This window comes from Sus scrofa, chromosome 3 (assembly GCF_054392235.1).
Source record: "Sus scrofa isolate SSC_HxYL_T2T_F1_AM1 chromosome 3, Sscrofa_HxYL_maternal_Yorkshire_Landrace_v2.0, whole genome shotgun sequence".
Classification (NCBI taxonomy): Eukaryota; Metazoa; Chordata; class Mammalia; order Artiodactyla; family Suidae; genus Sus; species Sus scrofa.
Window position 1 is genome coordinate 8790947 of NC_139385.1, and position 21628 is coordinate 8812574.

The following is a 21628-nucleotide window of genomic DNA, read 5'->3' on the forward strand; positions in this document are numbered from 1 at the left end:
GAGGGGCAGACAAACGGGCAGCAGGGAACTAAGAGAGGGTCTGGGCACATGAGGCTGAAAGGGCGGTGAGGAGAGGAGCACAGGGCAAACCCTGAGGGCCTGAGAAAGCACTGGGTGAAGAAAAGAAATGCGTTTTGGGCAACTGTGCTCCGGGTCGGGTGCTGGGCGTTGCACACACTCCTGCCAGCTTCCGTCCACGAGGGGGCAGAAGGGAGAAGCCAGAAAGGGCAGAGCACACTCCCAGGCTGGGGAGGGACAGAGAAAGGCTCTGAAGCCTGTGAAGGAACCCATTCTTTGGCGGGGAAAGGGAAAGAAGGGACACGCGGCTCAGGTGGCTCCCCCAAATCTGACGGTTCAGATCAGTGTGCAAACATCAGTGTTTGGGGGAGCTAAAGTCAAGAGGGCAGACAGAGAGGTAAGAGAAGAGACCCCAATAGGCAGAAGCCGCGAGGCTGAAAGGAGCAGAGCGAAGCCAAGACAGGTCAGATGGGCCACCACCTCATGGTTTCCTCATCTGTAAAGAAGCCATAACATCTAGTAAGGATTGAATAAGAGAATTACGTAAAGTGTCCAGCAAAAAAAATAGCAAAAAAAAATTCAATTAAGAGTAGACTTTTAAAGATCTAGGCAATGGAAGCAACAACTCTTAAATGGGGTGCCGTACACCTTATCCGCTGGAATTCAGACATAACCAGAAGGCTCTCTTGCTTACTATTTATTTCATCAGGACCATCAGACTAGGAACATCGCAAATCGGGGGATGGAAAGATAGAAAGCCATTGAGTTTGACCATGACATCTTTGAGGACAGGGTTGACATCACAGTTTTCTTTATACTCAGTTCAGGCCTTTTTGGCACACAGTAGGTGCTTAGTTCAGATCTCTGGCACATAGTAGGGGCTTAATAAGTAAATGAATGACTTCAGTCTATTTCTGTAGTTGGGGAAACTGAGACCAGATTGATTATTTATCAAAAGTCACCCAGTTAGGGAGAGGCAAAACCTCTCTCCTGGTATCCTAATCCCAAACCAATTCACAACCTAGCATCATGGTTAGGTGTGACTACTATGTTTAAAAATACCTGGAATTTGGGAGTTCCTGTCATGGCTCAATGGAAACGAATCTGACTAGTATCCATGAGGACTCAGGTTTGATCCCTGGCCTCGCTCCAGTGGGTTAAGGATCTAGTGTTTCCGTGAGCTGTGGTGTAGGTCACAGACTCGGCTTGGATCTGGTATTGCTGTTGCTGTGGTGTAGACTGGCGGCTACAGCTCCAATTCAGCCCCTAGCCTGGGAATCTTCATATGCCGAGAGCGCCGCCCTAAAAAGTTTAAAAAAAAAAAAAGTACCTGAAACTTCTTATCTTCTCTCCCTGAATCACCAGGTTCCTGTCTCCAGGTCACATAAACCAACACTGGCTATGATGGCCATCATTTATTCAGCAAGCTTTGGTGTCATCCTCTATGGCCTTGGTTAATTTCACTTCTGCTCTCAAGGGTCTCGGTCTAGTTGGTCATTAAAAGCAAACGAACAAACAAATCCCACTTTTATTGTGGAGAGTATGTGACATACATAAAAAGAAAGGAGTAGCATGATAAAGCCCCATTAGTCTATCATCATCTTCAACAATTATCAACTCACAACTAAAACTGTTCTGTACCACAAGCTACTTCCCTTCCCACCTTACCTGATATTTTGAAACACATTTTATTTTATTTTTACTTTTATTTTTGTCTTTTTAGAGCCACACCTGCGGCATATAGAAGTTCCCAGGCTAGGAGTGGAATCAGAGCTTTCGCCACTGGCCAAATGCCACAACCACAGCAATGCCAGATTGGAGCCATGACTTCGGCCTACACCACAGCTTGTGGCAATGCTGGATCCTTAGCCCACTGAGCGAGGCCAGGGATTGAACCCACATCATCATGGATACTAGTTGGGTAGGTTACCACTGAGCCACAACAGAACTCCATTGAAGCAAATTTTAGATATCATTTCACTTGTATTTCAGTAATGATTTTAATATTATTATCACATTGATATAAACGAAATTCTTCCTTCCCTCCAACTCATATGTTGAAGCCCAAACCCCCAAGATGACAAGGCCTTTAGGAAGACAAGGTTAAATTGATAGGGATGGGGTAGGATAGTTATACAGGGAGTTGTAGAAGTCCCAATAAGGGAGCATCGGTAGAGAGGGAAGCCTAGGGAACTTTGGGAGACCACTGTAAATTAATAATGGCTCAAGAGAGGCAATACTTGCTCAAGAGGCCATCAGAACGATGGGTTTGACTCCCAGGCTGGGTCCTGGCTAAGTGCACATCATAAATGCTGTCAGTTTCAAAATGAGTTTATAAAGGTGGGACTCTAATCCAATTATAAGAGGAAGAGATACACAGGACTGTCCATGCTCATGGAGGAAAGGCGAATGCCAGGTTGGGGAGGCAGAGAGAAGGCAGCTGTCTACAAGCCAGAAAGAGAGCTCTTGCCAGAAACTAAATCTGCCAGCACCTTGATCATGGACTTCTGGCCTCCAGAGCTGTGAGAAAATGAATAAATGTTTAAGCCACGCAGTCCATAGTACTTTGTTATGGCAGCCTGTGTTCAGTAGACTAAAACACGTACCCAGGTAGACTTAAACACACTCATTCCTCTGTCTGTCTCTCTAGGCTCCCTCACTCTGGGGGAAGCCAGCTACCTTGTCTAGGGAAACTCAGGTAACTTTGTAGAGCAGCCCACTTCACAAAAAATTGGAGTTTCAACCCAACCATTAGGAACTGTTAGCAGCTTGTCTCTAACCTGATAACCTTAGGCCAGAATCTCCCAGCTAAAGCTCCTCCCTCAGAAACTCTTTGTTCTTTTAAGCTGGTAGGTTTTGAAGTAATTGGCGATGCCATAATCCATAACTGATACAGATGATATCTATTTCTTAGGTTTCTTTTACTCTATAGGTGTCCCCTGCAACTCTCTCTCTCTCTCTCTTTTATTTTTATTTTTTTATTATTATTTTTTTTTCTTTTTAGGGCCACACCCATGGCATATAGAGGTTCCCAGGCTAAGGGTCAAATGGGAGCTGTAGCGGCCGGCCTACACCACAACCACAGCAATACCAGATCCTTAACCCACTTTCTGAGACCAGGGATCGAACCAGTGTCCTCATGGCTCCCAGTCGAGTTCGTTAATGTCTGAGCCACCAAGGGAACTCTTAAACTGATGTTTTAAAGTGACACAAAGGATTGTGCTGGATCTTTAGGAAGCACTAGAAGGCTGCAGAGGAGGGGATGCCCTGGACCAGCCTGGCAGGTGGGCAGCCAAGGGAGATGTCCTGGAAATGAGACCAGAACTGAGCTTTAAAAATTCTCCTCCAAATTTTGAAGGACTGGGTTCCCCTCGGGGGAGGGGAAGCCCGAACAAAGCCCAGAGCTACCAGAAACAGCCTGCTTTGCAAGAACAAGCAATTCTGGGTTGCATCCATACTGTGGGGAGGAGCTGGGGCGGCCAGGTGAGGGCTTAAAGCAAGGAAGTGACAGATTTGCCTTATGGGTGGAGGTCGCCCTCTGGTGGCCACCTGCAGGATGGCAAGAAGAGAGGAAGCCCTGCCAGGAGGCAATTAGCTGTGGTCATAAGGCTTTCAGCTCGTGTATAAGTTAGACTCATCCAGACCAGGAGGAGAAATCATACAGTGTTGGGGGTTATTCTCCAGATGTTTGGGAAGAGAAATGGTACAGGGAAGCTCTGTCCTGTGGAGCCCAAAACTCTTGAAAATAGAATAGATCCTAAAGGCAGTCTGGTGATCCATCTTCTCTCTGGACACATGGCACATGGACGTCTTCAAAGAGAAAATCCCTAGCAAATGCTTAAGATCTTTTGTCTAATTTGCACCAAGACCAGCTCTCAGTGGATGCAGCCCCCAGGCACAAGACTCCTTTTGTGTGTCTGGGTTGGACTCTGCTTGCCAGGTGTATCAAATGCTGTGCCGAGGAGTTCTCACGTTCTAACAAGGAGGATCCAGTGACAGTGAATAGGGAGAACGACACGATGAAAACAGTGTTTTAGGAAGAGCATCTTGCCGGCATGAGAAGGTGTTAGATGGAGCAGAGAGGCAAAGGAAGTCATGGGAGCTTGGAGTAAGAAAGGCTAAGAAGCACTTGGGGGGAGTTCCCGTCGTGGCACAGAGGAAACGAATCCGACTAGGAATCATGAGGTTGTGGGTTCAATCCCCAGCCTCGCTCAGTGGGTTAAGGATCTGGGGTTGCCATGAGCTGTGCTGTAGGTCACAGATGCGGCTCAGGTCTGGCATTGCTGTGGCTCTGGTGTAGGTTGGCAGCTGTAGCTCTGATTCAATCCCTAGCCTGGGAACCTCCGTATGCCAAGGGTGCGGCCCTCAAAAGACAAAAGGCAAAAAACAAAACAAAAACAAAAAAACAAAACAAAACAAAAAAAAACTTAGCGGAGTTCTCCTGTGGTGCAGCAGGTTAAGGATCTGGTATGGAGACCGCAGCAGCTCAGATTGCTGCTGGGGCAAGGGTTCAATCCCTGGCCCAGAAACTTCCACTTGCTGTGAGCACGGCCAAAAAAAGAGAAGCACTTAGGAGGAAATTAGGAGGCCAGGAAGTGGGACTGGGATTCTGGAAGGTGGGGAGAGAGGAAGGAGGCGGAAGGTGATTCTGGCATCCTCAGTGTGTGATGGGGGGACAGTAACGTCTGGTGAGAGCAGGCAGTGCAGGGTATGCAGCTCGGTGACGCCATGTTCTGCCTGTGGACACTCTGACTTTTCAGGGCTGGAGGGACAAGCAGTTGGGGAAGACCCATGGGGGCTGGAGCTCGGGAGGGAGGACCAGAAGGATGGGAGAGCAGCCCACATTAGGGTCTGCCTGGGTGGCAGATAAGTGCCAATGGCACCGGTCGCAGGGCTGAAGTCTGGCCCTGGTGAGATCCTCACTGCCTGGGTCTAGAGCTTCCAAAACAGCTGTTAATGATGCTCTAACCACTCCCGACCTCCAGTCTGCTGGCTCGAGTCTTTTACCAGTTCTTTCTTTCTTTCTTTCTTTCTTTCTTTCTTTCTTTCTTTCTTTCTTTCTTTCTTTCTTTCTTTCTTTCTTTCTTTCTTTCTTCGTTTTTAGTGTTGCACCCATGGCATGTCCAGGCTGGGGGTCCAATTGGAGCTGTAGCTGCTGGCTGAGCCATGACGGGAACCCTTCTCCTACCAGTTCTAAAGGCTCCCCCCACCCCAGCCCTGCACAGTGTTGTCCTCCCCATTCTTTCTCTCTCTCTTTCATTTTCTGTTGCTTTTTAGGGCCGCACCTGCAGCATATGGAGGTTCCCAGGCTAGGGGTTGAATCGGAGCTATAGCTGCTGGCCTACACCACGACCATAGCAATGCCAGATCCTTAACCACTGAGGGAGGCCAGGGATCGAACCCACATCCTCATGGATACTAGTCCAGTTCTTAACTCCTGCTCATGGTATTCTACCACCGACACTAGTGACTCCACCTACCTAAATCCTGTCCACCCTTCCAAGCCTGTCCCTCTGGGCAGCCACCCTCCCCAACTCAGTCTCGGTGCCCTACAGCTCTTAGCTGAGCAAAGGCTTTTATTTACAGAGAGAGGGAAGTGATTTATGCAAAGTCATGCAAACAGAATGAAGTCTCCAGGAGAAAATTGCGGTCCTGACAGCCAGTCTAAGGCAGTGACTTGAGCACACTAGAATGGGGTGGATGACGCCTGGGCATGCTGGCTCCCAGAGCAAGCACGTTAGCCCCGTGGCCATCCGAGTCCACAAAGCAGTGGTGTGAGAGAACTAGCTTTTATTCGTGCAGGGCATGGCAGGAGGTGGCTGGGGTTGGGGGGTAGAGGTGGGCACATCTCAGTGCACTGGGCTCAGGGGCTCAGCGGCTCAGGGGCTGGAGGGTGGGGGAGGGTAAGGCCAGGGCTCAATGCAAGTGAGGTGAGTAGAAGCTGGGACCCCACAGCTTTCCTTGTGCTCTTCAAACAGTTGCTCCAGAGCCTTCATGTAGAGCATATGATAGTGGTCCACCTGCTCCTTGCTGGGCTGTGGGCACCGGGGTACCAGCATGGGGTGGCCCACTGCGTGGAGAGGGGAGACACAGGTGAGGCGAGAGGCCTGTGCTGCCTACTCAGCTGACGGCAGCCTTCCTCCCTGGAGACGGGCACTCACCCGCTGTGGTGATGGGTTTGGCAAAGGGCAGCAGGCCGCAGGGCTTGGCTGAGAAGAGACTGTGGCCCCAGAAGATGCAAGGAGAAAGGGCTGTGAACTTCTTTAAAGGTGACCTGGAGCTGATACTGCCAGGAGCCTGGGGCAAAAGCCTTCATTTTGAAGACATCATTCTCCCCAAAGGAGTAGGTGGGCACCAGGGAGGCCCTGGGAAGGGGTGGCAGGAGGAGAGGGATGGGCAGGCCACTGGCTCTCCAGGAGTGCCCCCAAGCTCCTCCCCCACACCTCCAGACTCCAATTCCCAGGGCCACCTTCAGCAAATGACAACGGCTACAAAGAAACCTCTGCAAGAAAGGACTCATGTTTCTTTTCTTTCCTTTTCGTCTTTTTTTTCAGAGCCTTACCCTCGGCATATGGAAATTCCCAGGCCAGGGATCGACTCAGAGCTGCAGCCACAAGCCTACACCACAGCCACAGTGATGCAGGTTCCAAGCCACATCTGCGACCCTACGCCACACTTACGGCAACGCTGGATCCTTAACCCACTGAGCAAGGCCAGGGACAGTACCCGCATCCTCATGGATACTGGACCAGTTCTTAACCCACTGAGCCACAACAGGAACTCCCAGGACTCACATTTTTTGAGAAACGATTGTGTCCTGGGCCTTCCTATACACATTTTTTCATATACCCTGTAACTACAACACGGTGGCAGAGCAGATATTAACCCTATTTCACAAGTAAAGAAACATGCAAGGTTGAAGTTCCCATTGTGGTGCAGCAGAAACAAATCCAACTAGAATCCATAAGGATGTGGGTTTGATCCCTGGCCTTTCTCAGTGGGTCAGGGATCCGGCATTGCTGTGAGCTGTGGTGTAGGTTGCACAGGCTGCTCGGATCTGGCGTTGCTGTGGCTGTGGCTGTGGTGTAGACCAGCAGCTGCAGCTCAGATTCGGCCCCTAGACTGGGAACCTCTACATGCCGCAAGTGGGGCCCTAAAAAGGAAAAACAAAATAAAACAAAACAAAAGGAAGCACGCAAGGTTTTGCCTTTGAGACAGTGTCAAAAATAGTTTGACCTGAGGGTGTCTGAGCCCCTAACTGGCAGTGTGAGCCTGTCTCTCTCTGCAGGGGAACAAGCGTGGTAAATGGGCACAGTGCTTGGCATGGAGGAGACCCTCCAGGAGTGGTCATGGTGTAAGCTCTGGGGACACCCAGTCCCACCTCCAGTGGAGAGGGTGTGTAGGGACAGAGAGTGCAGCCCCTCACCCCGCCCCAAGGAATGTGAGGTTCTGTCCATTTAAGGCAGACACCCCCTCACTTCATCCCCCTAGCCCTTCATCCCACCTGTTAGTGTTGGAAGGGTGACCCCCCCCACACTGTCCCATTCCTTCCAAACTCCCCTCCCCCCATGCCTGTGTCAGTGTGCCCAGCGCCCCTCCCAGCAAGTGTGCAGGACACTTGCCCCAGAGCCATTCACTGATGCCCACCCTGAGGCTGGCCCATGCTCAGGAGAGGTCTCTGGGCTGGGCGGTAGGTGGGTGGGGACACTCTGTGGGGGCGGGGGGTGTGGGGGGAGGCAAGGTAGGGGGCCTCCTCCCACCATTCAGCTCAAGACTCACTCAAGGGAAGAGCTGGGAGAAGCTGGTGCTCTTGGTAGAGAAATTACAGAGGGCTGTGGTGCTCATGATCCCATGGGGGTGACTACCATACAGTTCTGGTCAGGAGGCAGCTCTACAGTTTTCACCAGCTTTGGGGCAGTGTGTGTGGGGGTGTGGGAGGGTGGTGGTGGCTGAGAGGAAGAAAGCCCAGAAAGCAGGATACCGGCTGAAAAGAGTTCCCTCCACCCCAACAGTATTCAGCGCTCAAGGTCCCAGGATGCGGTCAAGGGCACAAGGGGCTCCCTTTATTTTTTGCTTTTTTAGGGCCATACCTGTGGCATATGGAAGTTCCCAGACTAGGGGTCAAATCAGAGCTGCAACTGCTGGCCTACGCCACAGCCACAGCCACGCAGGATCCAAGCCGCATCTGTGACCTACACCACAGCTCACAGCAATGGAGGATCCTTAACCCACTGAGGCCAGGGATAGAACCTGCATCCTCATGGCTACTAGTCAGGTTTGTAACTGGCTGAGCCACAATGGGAACTTCCACAAGGGGCTTCCTCTTAAACACCATTGCACCCCGGGTCCCTTGCATGTACTTCGTTGGGGGGCGAGGGTGTGCTCAGACTGCAGCTTAGGGAGGGGTGAGTAGGTGTGGGAGCTAGGGGAGAGGGAGGAAGCAGAGAGACTCCTTGCAAGGTGACCAGTTACCTTAATGGGATAATTGTCCCTTAGGTGTTTCCAAATTGTCCATTTCCTTAACCACTCAGAACGCCTTCAGCCTTGGGCAGAGAGACATCAGCGGATGGGGAGAACTCCTGGTTGCACCGTTTAACACCTCTCCTTACCTGAACCCTTGTTTAGTGCTCACCTTGGAAGGGCGTGTCCCAGTCCAGGTAGAGCCGTGCCAAATAGGGAACAGAGAAAAACCAAAACTCTGTGAAAAGGAGAGGGGGAAAGGAACAGACAGGAAAGTGCCTGGAGGAAAGAGAAGAAAGGAAAATGAATTCGCTTTGAAAATGCCAGTGGCTCCTCTCTTCCACCCTCACCAATGACATCCTTGGCCAGCTCCCAACTGGTCCTCTTGCCTCTCCCTCTCCACTTGCCCTCGGGCATCCGGCAGGTGGGGCTCCAGCCTTCCTCTCCCCCACCCCCCGGCGGGCCCTCCTTCCCCAGTGGACCCCGCGCGCCGCTCCTCTCACCCAGGAAGAGGAAAGTGAGCACCGTTAGGTAGACGCTCAATACTTCCAGCAGCGTTTCTACAGGGTTTTCAGGCTGAGGGCAGGTGGCGGAGCTCCCCGCTGTCAGCAGGGCTGCAGAACCAGGGGGGGCGAGCGACGAAGGTTTCGGTGGGAGCCCAAGAAGCCTTTCTCGTCTGAGTGGCCAAGGCTCGCGGGAGTGCAGGTAGCGGGTTGTGTGGACAGGAGGGATCCATGGATCCGGAGCTCCAGAGGTCTCCAGACTCCTCACACAGACCCCTGAACTTCTCCGGTTGGTGAATCGGGGCGGGCTTCTGGGCGGGGCTGGGAGGCGGGGTAGGGGGTGTGCAACGGAGGTTGCCCGCGTGTGCCTTAGGGGAGGAGTCGCAGAAGAAGGCGGAGAGCCCACGCACTGGATCCCAGGCGAATTGGTTTGATTTCAAATGCTGACAGCAGGTCCTGGACGCGCGCCCGGCGTCTGTTTGCAGGTATCCGGGAGTGTCAGGCCACCCGGAGGCTCGGCCAGGCGCGCGGACATCCCTGGCCATGCACAAACACACAAACACTGCAGATCTGTTCCCATCTTTAATTTCAGCCCCCACCCACTGTCACCGAGGGGACCGGTCGGGGCCGGCTGCGCGCCTAGATGAGGAGGAGGTGCCTGTCGGCCGGGACGCCGTAGCGCGCCTTGTGCTCTTCGAACAGCTGCGTGAGCCGCTCCACGTAGATCGCGTGCAGCGCGTCCACCTGCTCCCGGCTGGGCCGCTGGATTCGCTGCACTGGGATCGGGGCCCCCACTGCGGGCGGAACACGGGGCGAGAGGGGCGATTGCTGGTAGCCGCCCGCCGGGTCTCTTTCTCCCCGCCGCGATCAACTGGGACAGAATTCAGGGCCCGCGCGGTTGCCAAAGGCTAGGCTGGCGGCAAGGCCAGCGTGGCCGCCGCGCGGCAGGCCCCCAGGATTTCAGGCTGCGAGCAGCGACGCTTCCCGCGCGGGGAGCCTTGAGCCCGGGAGGAGCGGGCGGGCGGGCCGAGTAGCGGAGCGGGTAGAGGCTGGGGCTCACCGACGGTGTGGATGGGGCTGCGGAAGGGCAGGGGAAGGCCCCAGGGGCCACGAAACAGCGGCAGGGCCACTCTCAGCAGAGGCTGCAACCCTTCCTGTGCCCTTCGCACCCATGAGCCTGGCGGGTTCGGAAACTGCTGGAAGAGCTCGTTCTCCCCGAAAGAGAAGACTGGCACCAGAGAGGCCCTGGGGGAGCAGGGGCACTCCTGACTCTGGTCCTCGGGGCTTGCCACACTCCTCCCCGGCAGCGGCAGCGCAGCCCCAGCGTGCCCCGCCCATCGCGGGGTCCTCACCCGTGTTCCAGCGCCAACTTGACAAATCCCTTCTGATTTCGGATCCGCAAGGTCAGCGCTCCAGGCTTCGCCTCCAGCGCCTCCAGGGGCCCTCCCACGGACAAGACAGCCACTTGGCCACCCTGAGGCCGCGACAAGAGATAGGAAGCACTGGCCTTGTCAGAGGACACCAAACCTGGTGGAAGGGAGGGCACAAGCTGAGGGACCTGATGCCTGGGTCTTCCAGAAAAAAGGGAGCAGAGCCAGTAGGAGGTGACAGCTGGAACTGGGGGTCCTGAGGCCCCGTGCTCCCCATCTCACCCGCACACATGATGTAGTCCCGGAAGATGGGGAGATTGAACCAACAAGGCAGCATGAGCAGATGGGGCCGCAGGCCAGGGAAGAGGTGGGAGAAGCCAGTGGCGTCTGTGCAGAAGTTGCTGAAGGCCCCGATGACCATGACCCCATGAGGATGGATCCCAAAGACGTAGTTCCGGGAGGGATCCAGCTCTGCGGTTTTCACCAGCTGGGAGACAGAAGACGCGCACCCGACCGGGGCGTGGAGGTTGGACTTTGGGGATGATGGTCTCTTCTGGAGCTGTGCTCCCACCCAGCACACCATTCCAGAGGGTCTCACCGAGATGGGGAAGTAGTCACGGAAATGGCTCCAGATGGCCCAGTTTCGGACCCAGGCCGAGCGACGGCCTCCCTCCCAGGGCGTGTTTCTGTCTCTGTAGAGCCAGACCAGGTAGAGGACCGCTAGGATCCAGGCCCGGCCTAGGAGTACCAGGATCAGGGCAGCCAGGCATACCTGGGCTGGAGGCAGTAGAAGGGAGGGGACTCAGGATCCAGAAGTTCCAATCCCGGGGCCTGTCCTCCCCCTGCACTTTTTCCAGGCTTCAGGCCTATCCATCCAACCAATATCTTTCTCACTCCTTCAAGGACCTCCCCCCACCCCAAGCTCCCTGCACTGCCTCCCTCCCGTGTGGTAATGGGAAAGCAGAGTGCCAGGCACAGGGGTCCTCAGAGCTTCCAGGACTCACCGAGCCCCAAAAAGGAGAAGACCCATTGCAGGACAGCAAACACTTGGAGGCTCTGGCGGAGGCAGCTGGAGGAGGCCGGCATTCTGTAGAGGGCAGTCTCTCGGGCCACCATGGCTCTGCAGTGGCCCAACCCACTGGCCCTGACCCCTGGCCTCTGGTTCCCTCCCCTCTCTGCTGCCCTGCACATTGGCCTCTGGTAAGCCCAGCCAGGAAGGATTAAGCACTATTTGGGCCACAGGGCTGTGACCAACAGGACAGAGAGGAAAGAGCAGGAGTGTGGCTTGGAGCCTGGGGATGAGGAAGGTGTTTGGACTTTGTGGAGGTCGGGATGTCAGGCCGCTGTGAGGAGCAGGGTCGGCAGAGGTCTGGGGAAGCGGGATTACCGCTGTGAACCCTGAAAGCAGGGCTCCCCACAAGTCCCTTGGGCCTGGCCTCTGAGGGTAGATGACGGGCAGAAGGATTTATTCCCTAAGGAGTGGCTTAGGCCTTTGTGGGGAGACCTCCAGTGGGAAGGGATTGGTGGGAAAGGCCAAGGACTGGGGAGCCCCTCCAAAAGAGAGTGTGACTGGCTGTGGGCACACCCTCCAAGAGGGCTGGGGTCAGTCCCCACCATGAACGTAGCCCAGTCTGGGGGTGGCCAAGCGGCCCTGTCCAACACTGACCGAGATCTATGGAACTAGCACTTTTCCCAGGTCAGGGGATGTCACTTTTTTTTTTTTTTTTTTTTTTTTTTTTTTCCTCCTGGCTGCCCAAAAGCATATGGAGTAACCGGGCCAGGGATCAGATCCAAGTCCCAGTAGCAAGCTATACCACAGAGGCAGTAATACCAGATCCTTTGACCCACTGTGCTGGCCAGGGATTAAACCTGTGTCCTGGCACAGAAGAGACACCACTGCCCATTGTGCCATAGCAGAAACTCCTTTTCTTAATATATATTTTGAGGGCTATGCCTGTGGCATGCGGAAGTTCCGGAGCCAGGGATCAAACCCAGTCATGGCAGCAACCCAAGCTGCTTCAGTGACACCACCAGATCCTTAACCTGCTGCACCACATGAGAACTCCTGATAACTGTGTGTTTTCTATGTCTGTGAGTCTGTTTCTGTTTTGTAAATTTAACTTCCTTTGTATCATCATTTAGATTCCACATATGAGTGATATCATGAGGCATTTTGTCTCCGGCTTACTTCACTTAGTACATTCATCTCTAGGTCCATCCACGTTGCTGCAAATGGCATTATTTCATTCTCTGTCATGGCTGAGCCATTGCATATCTAAGGAACAACGTTTCTTTAGGGAAATCAGATACACACTAGTCAGGAGCCTCTGTCACATTCTCTCCTGGCACAAAATACTTTCCCTCCATCAAAGTGACTTTCCTTCTTTTTTTCTTTCATTTATTTTGGCATTTCAGGGCCACACCTGTGGCAAATGGAGGTTCCCAGGCCAGGGGTTGAATTGGAGCTGTAGCCACTGGCCTACATCACAGCTCAGAGCAACACTGGATTCTTGACCTGCTGAGCGAGGCCAGGGATCGAACCTGCGCACTCATGGGTGCTCATGAGATTTGTTTCCACTGAGCCATCATGGGAACTCTGCAGCGGCTTTCTGATTAAGGTCTCCCCACGCTGTAAGCAACAGGTAGAGAATATTGTGGTCAGCACTGCAGCCCTTGTGATGGGTCCCCAGCACTTGGGTGATGCTCCATGAATGAACAGTGGGTCTGTGGGAGACAGGATAGGCCAGCTTCCAGTGCCCAGGACTTACCGCTCAAGGCTGGCACTCCCTTTCTGTCCCTGTCCCCTGTCTTGCATGCAGCTTCCCTGTCCAGGAAACTTTTGCCAAGAGGTATTTTCTCCTGTCCCTGCTCAGTCCATTTCCACCCACAGGACATGTGATGAGGGTGGCAGGGGGCCAGGGTGAGATAGACTTTGGAGTCTGGGCAGAGAGATGCTCAGTCCATGTGGAAAAGACCCACTCCACCCTCCCTGGCAGCCAGCACCACCCACTGGAAGGAAGGCTTCTTGGAGGACATTTTCCTGGGAGTCTGGGCAGGAGGAAGGAAGAAGGGGAATCTAGCTGGGGGTGCAGTGGGGTACCAGAGCCAGGAAATGTCCTAGGACAGGTGAGCAGACCTGTTTGTTTTTTAAAGGCTTCTGTAAGGGAACATGGGGAGATAAATTCAGGAAGGTGGCTGGTGTGAGGCTGGGAAAGACCAGGTTAAGGGGCCTGGTCTACTGTCAAGGCACTTCCAGGGGTCTCGGCAGGGGCTGATGGTCCCCTTGGGGTTGGAAGCAAGGCCAGCTCCAGGAGGTCTCCTCTTTTTCAAGGCTGCTTCCCATCCCTCTCTTCCAGGAAGCTTTCTTGGGTTAATCTTCCCGATTCCCTTCTGATCCAAAGCAGCTACCGTCAGGTTCCAGCCTGTCTTCCCTTATAGAACACCTGCCCCCAGGAGGGCCTTCCTTCCCTAGCACTGTCCTTGCAGCCCAGCTCAGGTCTGTGCCACCCCCAGCCTTCACACGAGGGAGAAGATGCCATCAGGAGAGGAGAGAATAGAAGAAGAGAGCTGAGGAGGTGGGTTTTCACCTGAGCCAGACAAGGGAGGCCCTTTTGGTCTGGCCCTCATGCTCAGGCGATGACAGGGAGTTAGATATGGGGTCGCAGGAAGCTTCCAGGCTCCCACTCTGCTTTGGCATCATGCTTCTGCCTTTTCGTCTTTTCTGTTCTTTTCCTTTGGAGTGACCCCGGTCTCCCCTTCACTCTGGGTGGCGGGAGGGACATGGGGTCCAGAGGTAGATCAAAGAATCAATGGACGCGAGAGTTACAAATCCTCCTTTATTGAGGGAGACTGAGAAACAATAACTTATTACATGGCGAACCCCTAGAAGCCCTCTCCCTGGGAATGCTTGGGGGCTGAGGAGCAGGGCAAGGGGGCTTCCTGAGCTTCCCGAGGGCCGAGGGCCGTGTGGTGGGGGCGGGGCAACACATTCAGTCCCAGACACACGGAACATGCGCCCGAGAGGCAGGGCACACCCCCTCCAAGGAGGGAGCGCGAGAAGGCACAATGGCAGGGAAGGTTGGGCAGAGTGGTTGAGTGTCAGGGGTCGACAAAGGACACCATGATATAGCGAGTGCCCCGTGTGGTGGGCAGCCCCTCATGGTAGTGGGTGAGACGGCCAGGGTGCAGGAGCCCCCAGCCCTTCCGTGGGGACGAGATCACACAGTCGTAGCGCAAGAAACGGCAGCCGCCTCCCTGGAGGATGAGAAGGGGACGGGGTGGAGTGTGAACAGGTGCGGGGACTGGGCGGCAGCCAGGCACCCTGGTGGCACCCTGAAGTGGAGCGTGGCAGGGACCCACCTCATAATCCAGGCCCTTGTGGTTGAGGGCAACGTTGAGGGTGAAGGTGGATGAGTCGTGATGGGGCCGCAGAGAGGGCTGCTCATCCGGCCGGTAGCGGACCACGAAGTTCATGACCGCCCGGGTCTGTGGGGACATGGGAGGAGAGGCTGGAGGTGGGGGTCCTGAGGTCTGGGGAGGGGGAGAGGTGGCAGGGGCTCTCATGCTACCCCCCCCCAGGGGGGCTGCCTTCCTGCAGGATTTCACTCCATGGGGTCCCAAATGCCTCAGGAACCCAAAAGGGTGCTGCATGGAGACGGCCAGCCGGGTTCTAGGAAGGTGGAGTCAGGGTAGCAGGTTCAGCGGTCACCTTGGTGTGGTAGCCTGGGAACAGGCTCTCGGTCATGGGCCCCACATATGTCCTCAGCAGCTGCAGCCACTGGTCCTCATAGCCCACCTGCTTCATGTGGATGTCTACGGTGGGCACATTCTCGTAGCCTCCAGCCAGCCTTGAATCCTGCGGGCAGTGGGCACTAAGCTGACAGGGCAGTGCCAGCTTCCTCATCTGCTCCCAGGCCTTAAAGCTTATGTTCCCTCCATCTGGAAGTCTTGACTCCTTAGCTTGACTCACTCCTGCTGGGCCTCTGAGTCTCAGGTAAGATGCCACCTCTTCTGTGAAGCCCCTTGGTCCCCCCATGTCTGGGGCATGGGCCCCTCCTGTGACTCCCACAGCACCTGGGCTGCCCAGCACAGCCTTTAGAAGCTGGGTCACTGCTGCTACTGACAGCAGGTGAGACCTAGGAGAGCAGGGCTCGACCCGTACAATTCATCAACGCACTGCACTGCCAAAGTCAGTGGCTGGCATCTAGGACCCACCTAGCATTTCTTGAATGAATGAATGAATACAGTTGTGCCCCTTCCACTTGGGGACCCCTTTCTGCTCCCACTCTCTAAATTTCATTTTCCTTTCACCAGCCCCAGCCTCTTCTTCCTCCCAGGGGCCCTCCTGCTCCCCTGCCCCAGCACCCCACCTCATGCCGGCCTCCTGACCACTGGCCGTAATGCTCCATTTCTTCCACCAGCTCATCACACATTTGCTCCGACAGCAGAGGGAACCAGTACACATCTGGGCAGGGCTGAGGACAGACGGGGCGGGGGAAGAACAGGGCAGGGTGACGCTCGGGGAGCGGATAGGCAGCCAGTGGAAGGGAGAAGAAGCAGGGAGCAGAAAGGGAAACCAGGCCATGAGAGAATGTGGAGGAATGGGGCTGGACCAGGAGAGGGTGGCCAGAGAAGGTGGGCCCAGTGCTGGAAACACTGCACAAATGGCACGGGAGTCCCAGGGCTCCCTGCCGGAAGCATCGTTTTCAAACTTGCTGTAAAAAAATGTCATTTCACCCATACATGAATATACCCATAGACAAGAGAGGACTGCTCTGATTAAAACCAGGGTGGGGGCTGCAGGCTTATTTGCTCAGCCTTTGCCCTCATCTTACCCGAGCTGAAGACCTAAGGCAGCTGGGAAGGCATCGGAGAAGCACTAACCCAGGCGGTGGACTCAAGGGGCAATGGCCAGCAGGGTCAGGGTCTGAGTGGGGCTCACCTGTTCCACGAGTCCCTCTCCTTCAAGGGCCCGGCTGTAGTTCTCGTGAATATACTGCTCTTTCCAGTCCTGGGGGAGCGAGAGGGGGCGCACCTTGACCACCTGTGCCCTCTTTACTCCCTCGGCGCCCCCCAGGGAGCCCCTCTCCAGGCAGGAGGCCCCACACAGCGCACACATGTGTGGGCTGGGGATGGGGCGTCAGCCTTTGGCGAAGGGCACCTGCCTTCTGTGCCAGGGCTGCCTACTCACCAGGGGGTTGTCGAAGATCTGCCAGAGGTCGGGGTGCAGGTGGTCTGTGTCGTACCGGGAAGTGGCCAGGAGGCGGCCAAATTCGTGCCGATTGCTGAGGTGGAGGAAGATGCCCTGGGTGAGGGGGGAGGGTGTGAGAAGGGTGACAGAGATTGAGGGGGCTGCCTCCCAGCACCCCCGCATTGAGCCCCAGGTCCCGCTCACCTTGTCCCGCACGCTCTTGCAGAAGGCCATGTCCGGGTCAGTGTCGCTGCCCGAGAACACCTCCCTCTGGGGCAGCTCTGTCCTCAGGGTCTCCCCCCGGATCACGTAGGCCTGCGATATGTAGGGCACGTTCCACACGCCCCTGGAGGCCCCCACACCAGGGTCAGCCAGGTGGGTGGCCTCCCACAACCCCGCGCACAATCCCGGGAGCCCCTTCCCTTGGGAGCTGCGAGCTGTGAGGTCCCCCGCATGTCCCCCATCAAGCCCTGCTGACCGCAACCCCCTCAGGTCCCGCAGCATGGTCAGTCTCTTCCCCACAGCCCCAGCACGTCTTCCTGGTGGCCAGGTGGGATCCCCAAGACTAGGGCTTTGGGCCAGGATGTGGAGGTCTGTGCGGGCCCAGGTCAGAGGAGGGGCGGGCCGCAGCCCAGGCCGGACTCACACTCGCTTGCGCTGCACCAGCTCCACGTAGTCCTCTGAGCGCGCGTAGTACTCGTCAGGGCTCAGGGCTCCCCAGAAGTTGGACCACAGTTTCCCGTGGCGGGACAGCATGGGTGCTATCACCTTCCTGTGGATGGGCAGCGGTGAGGGCTAGGTGGAGGGGAGCCCCCTGCCCAGGGCAGGAGTTGGGGGTTCCCTGGGGACTATCTGGGGGCCTTCTAGCCGAGCGACCTGTTCTCTTCAATGAGGATGCGCAGGACCTGCGGGTTGGTGATGACGGCATCAGCGTCCAGGCTGAAGTAGAATTCACACTTGGGGTCGCGCCGACAAGTGTCCCTGCAGGTGACAGACCGACAAACAGGTGAACTGAAAGGGAAGCAAGTGGATGGGGGGGGCAGGTGGGGACTGTAGAGTAGGTGGGACTCCCCCACCCGCTGAGGAGAGGAAAAAAGTGGGTAGAAGTGCCAGCAAGAGGACAGGGTCAGGGGAAGAGCTGGGAGGAGGACGAGACTGGCAGGAGGCCGAGCCAACAAGCTTCCTTCCCCAGGACCCCGGGGTTCTCCCACCTGTGTGACAGCGGCTGGATGGTGGATGTGGGGTGGGAGAGGGAGGGGAGTGTGGCCAGGCCCCGACCGGGTTCATGGCTGCCCCCTCTTCCCACCCCCTGCCCCCCACTCACATGGCCATGTCCCTGGCCTCGCCCGGGGTCAGGGCCTCCTCAGGCCCCACCAGCTTCACAGCTGAGAAGTGGTCCTGGAGCTGTGGCCAGGAGGCGGCAATGTGCGGCTCGTGGTACACCTCCTGGGGACGAGGGGAGGTGGGCAAGATGAGCAGGACTGAGAGAGCAGAACAGACGCGCCCGTGGGCCGGGAGGGCGGGGCCGAGCAGAAAGGGGGCGGGACTTCTCATCAGGGCAGGGGCAGGGTCCCTCGGGAGAGAGAGGGTTCGGTCAGGGTCCTCACGTTGTTGTGCAGGAAGAGGGTGACCCTGTCAGGGGGATAGTCCAGGAGCAGCAGCCGCTGTAGGAAGCGGGGCAGGAACGGGGTAGGTTGTTCTACAAACACGGCCAGAAGCACCCGGGGGGGAGGCTGGAAGATACAACATGAGTTCAGGGGAGAGCCTGGCACCCCCACTCAGCCTGTCCTCCACGGCACTGCTGGGTTTGGGGGTCCCCAGGAGCTCTGCCCCCGACTGCTGCCCGGCACGCAGGGGTGCTGAGAAGAGGAAAAAAGGTGGGTAAAAGTGCCAGCACCCCCTGGCTTCAGAGCGCTCTCCTACCCCAGCCTGGCGCCCCTCCTCACCTGCCCCCCCGGGAGTGTCCTCCGGTCCAGGTCGCAGAACCCACAGCCTCCCTCAGGAGTCCAGCCATTGGGGACATAGTTTCCCAGGTAATTCAGCTGGAGCTGTTGGGAGAGATGGTGACAGGCTGGGGCAGAGGAGTCCAGGGCCAGAGGTGAGGGAGGCAGGGGACAGGCAGGGGACAGGACAGGGGAGGAGCAGTGGACATTCAGAACCTCTCCCAGCACCTGGGCTTCTGGGGCTGGGGCGGGGGCGGGGGGCACTCACTGCCTGGAAGGGCTGGAGGAACCTGGGGTTGGGGTTAGGTCTGGGGTGGGGGCTGTGGGGCCAGGACTGACGGGGGCAGTGAGGCACTGAAGGTACAAGCAATCAGGCACCTTAGTAGGACCATTCCCATGGACCACAACAGGAAGCGTGTCGTAGGCCACGTTCCGGATTCGCACACGATTCCGCCCAAACTTTAACACCACCTCATCTGAGGAAGGAAGGTCCAGCTTTAGGCTCCTTTTCTCTCAGAGCTCCTCAGCAGCAGGTGCTTCTAAACAAGAAGCTGGGGTGGAGGACAGCTTCTCTAGAGGATGCAGGACTGTGACCCGTGGCGCAGCAATGGGAGACCTTCTCTCTCCAAGGGCACCGACCAGGCTGCTGCCACCCTGGGGAACTCCCCTGCTCACCACCTGTGTGATCTGGGCAAGTCACTGGCCCCTCCGAGAGGCAGTCTCCCCATCTGTAACAGGTGGAGAATCACAGACCCGCCTCTCATAGGACTGCGTTAACTGAAGTTCCAGAAGTAAAGCCCTGGCCCAGAGCTTGAACACACAGTGTGTTCGGGAGACATCCGGGCCGACCACCACTGCTTTTACAACTACTCGCACAGGGCAACCTACTCTGGCAGCCGTTCCGACATTTGATGAAGTTAACACAGAGGCGAGATGAAGACCACCCCAGTTCCACCAGGAGCCCCTCCCAAATCCAGGACCCCCAGCAGCCTCTCTCATGGTCCTTTTGATTGCTTTCTTCTCACCTAGAGCCCCGTTGAGGTTCTGAAAGATCCGAGATTTGTGATCCAGGTTAAGGCCGAGTTTCTCCTGATGGGAAGGGGGGGGCATCACTTCCCACTCTTTTCTCTTCACATCTTTCCCAAAGCCCCTTTACCCCTTCTCTCCCATTCAGCCTGAGGCCTGCCATCCCCACCTCTGCCCCTCCTCAGCCCCTTCCTACCCTCAGTCCTGGGTCCAGGTAGAGCCGAGTGTAGAACAGCTGATCGTCATCGTCGTCTTTGTACTTCCACTGGCGGACGATTTGGTGGATCACGGGGGCGAAGCCAATGAATCCTGCAGGGGAGGGGAGGTGCTGCCTCCAAGGCTCCCAGGCTCCCAGGACCTGTCCCCACTCCCTCTCCGGCCCTCAGGTTCCTGGAACACTCCATGTCCCCCGGCTCTTGGACACTCTGCCACTCACCACCAGAGTTGAGGAAGCGCTTCCCCGTGCCCACCTCAGGGTACTGCTCTGCCAGCCCCCACTCGGGCCAGCAGAAGCCCTCCGCAGAGAAGAGCAGGCGGCTGCCACTCTGGACAAACTTCTTCAGCAGCTCCGAGGGGCTGCCAGCCAGAAGCACATCATAGCTGGGGAAGGAAGGGGAGGATGAACAGGACAGCTGCTAGGAACCCCAGTATCCTCAGCCCCTCCTTCTACCCGCCCCTCTGCTTTCTCCCCAGCCCTTTACCTGTCCACAAACATGATGACCATATCCTCCCGGTCTGCATATTTCTCCATTTCTTTCTTTAGCCACCTGACCTTCTGTCCTCCACCAACTGTTCGGGCTACATCACCCCCTCGCCACTCCTCTCCCAAGCCCAGGGTCTGTAGGAGAGACCCAGAATGCCAGGGGGAAGCTCAGCCAGCTGGGGCGGGGGTGGTGTCCCAACACTCTGACCAGGCTCACCGTGGGGTCCCAGGCATCCAGCCCTCCGTCACTCTTTGGCTGGACCCCACCTCCACCGCTTCTAGGGGTGTCTCTCTCCTTACCCGCACAGTGTAGTTGAAAAACTCTGCTGATCGCAGGAAACGCCGGTATCCCTCTGTCTCGGCCGTGGCCACGGTGATCACCAGCAGTTTATCTGTCACCAGCCAGGAATTGGCACTCTGGACCCACTTGCCCAGCTCAAGCACTCCGCACACTGCTGCCCTCCTTCCCCTTCCTGACTCTGTTCCTGTCCCTTACCTCTTTTTCCCCATTCCCTCCTAAACTCTTCCAAACCGAGGGAAACTTCACCCCAGTGAGAGCAGGATGGAATGACACCCAGAAATTCCCGGTCAGTTCGCGTGGGAAGGCTGGAAACCTCAGTTCAGAGTGAGGAGTGGGCGAGGGGCCATGTGATTCTGCCCTAGAGACCGCGCTGCGCGTGGGAGAGGCCGGCCTAGACCCTCTCCCTAGTCTCCGCTGGCAGACACGTCAGCCCAGAGTCACCTGGCCCTCCCGCGGTTCTCACCTGGGTTGACGGGGTCGCTACCCCGGGGGCGATCTGAGGCCGAGGCCGCAGGAGGAGGCGACAGCACCAGCAGCGGGAGCAGCAGGAGCCGGAGTCCCGGGCCCGAGGCCATGGCGTGGAGAGAGACGAGGGGCACACAGGCCGGCAGGCAGCTCGGGCTGTGCGCCTGGATCCCAACTCCGGAGAGGGGCTCTGGGAAAAAGGACCGGGGCTGCTGTGCGGCCCGCTGCAAGGAGGAGCCGTGTTGGGGCTCCGCCCTGGAAAAAAGGCGTAGCCGAAGGTTACAGAAAACTCGAGATGCCGGCGCCCTAGACAAGGCGAGAATTGTCTCGGGGCGCTGGCGGAGCTGAACGAACGGAGGGGGCGACCGGCCCAGACGCGGTGGAAGGGTGGCGGCTGGGGCCCGCGATCCTAAGACGAAGACTTTTGGAGCCCGTTGGCCCCACAGCCCGCCTAACACTTGAGGAAACTGAAACGCGGAGAGGGGAAGTGACCCTTTGCGGGTCCGGCAGGACGCGGAGGCGGGTCTTTGCCACAGCCCTGACTAGAGCAGCCGGGCGGAAGACCGGGAGAGAGAGAGACGGTGGGGTCGCGCGGAGCGAGGAGAGCAGCTGGGAGGAAGAAGGCCCAGGAGTCTGCGGCCCCAGGGGA

General features: G+C 56.6%; 2 protein-coding genes and 1 pseudogene across 4 annotated transcripts; all 3 read right to left on the bottom strand.

Moving 5' to 3' along the window:
* Positions 1-5791: 5791 nt before the first annotated feature.
* On the bottom strand, positions 5792-9214 carry LOC106508543 (uncharacterized; annotated as a pseudogene). The gene is made up of 4 exons (XR_014839873.1): positions 9202-9214; positions 8651-9092; positions 6180-6383; positions 5792-6088 (listed from the first exon to the last, which is right to left on the bottom strand). The product of XR_014839873.1 is annotated as an uncharacterized LOC106508543 (transcript).
* A 67-nt stretch (positions 9215-9281) lies between these two features.
* LOC100624333 (2-acylglycerol O-acyltransferase 2-B) lies at positions 9282-11491 on the bottom strand. Of its 2 annotated transcripts, XM_021086259.2 has the most exons (6): positions 11356-11491; positions 10950-11128; positions 10634-10838; positions 10334-10508; positions 10042-10226; positions 9551-9775 (listed from the first exon to the last, which is right to left on the bottom strand). In XM_021086259.2, exons 1-6 carry the CDS (start codon positions 11465-11467, stop codon positions 9621-9623), a joined length of 1011 nt encoding a protein of 336 aa, XP_020941918.2. In that variant the 5' UTR covers positions 11468-11491; the 3' UTR covers positions 9551-9620. The 2 variants fall into 2 exon arrangements, with proteins under 2 accessions (XP_084872155.1, XP_020941918.2); XM_085016029.1 differs by lacking the exon at positions 10042-10226 and having other exon boundaries at positions 9282-9775.
* Positions 11492-14173: 2682 nt separating this feature from the next.
* PLOD3 (procollagen-lysine,2-oxoglutarate 5-dioxygenase 3) lies at positions 14174-21468 on the bottom strand. The gene is made up of 19 exons (XM_021086261.2): positions 20978-21468; positions 20514-20605; positions 20212-20348; positions 19947-20110; positions 19707-19819; positions 19510-19573; positions 18863-18960; positions 18488-18589; positions 18149-18274; positions 17866-17987; positions 17418-17522; positions 17188-17313; positions 16746-16887; positions 16542-16655; positions 16293-16361; positions 15721-15825; positions 15060-15206; positions 14711-14836; positions 14174-14605 (listed from the first exon to the last, which is right to left on the bottom strand). The coding sequence occupies exons 1-19, from the start codon at positions 21087-21089 to the stop codon at positions 14450-14452; spliced, it is 2220 nt and encodes a 739-aa protein (XP_020941920.1). The 5' UTR covers positions 21090-21468; the 3' UTR covers positions 14174-14449.
* Positions 21469-21628: the final 160 nt, after the last annotated feature.

Bases quoted from the DNA above. Each gene is read 5' to 3' on its own strand.
- LOC100624333 (XM_085016029.1), bottom strand. From the start codon at position 11,467: ATGGTGGCCCGAGAGACTGCCCTCTACAGAATGCCGGCCTCCTCCAGC. The intron at 11,129-11,355 runs GTGAGTCCTGGA...TACTGCCTCCAG, and splicing joins CTTCTCCTTTTTGGGGCTCG to CCCAGGTATGCCTGGCTGCC. The intron at 9,776-10,333 runs GTGAGGACCCCG...TTCCGCCCGCAG, and splicing joins AAGTTGGCGCTGGAACACGG to TGGGGGCCCCGATCCCAGTG.
- PLOD3 (XM_021086261.2), bottom strand. From the start codon at position 21,089: ATGGCCTCGGGCCCGGGACTCCGGCTCCTGCTGCTCCCGCTGCTGGTG. The intron at 20,111-20,211 runs GTAAAGGGCTGG...TTCCTTCCCCAG, and splicing joins GTCATCATGTTTGTGGACAG to CTATGATGTGCTTCTGGCTG. The intron at 18,961-19,509 runs GTGAGAAGAAAG...TTCCTTCCTCAG, and splicing joins GAACCTCAACGGGGCTCTAG to ATGAGGTGGTGTTAAAGTTT.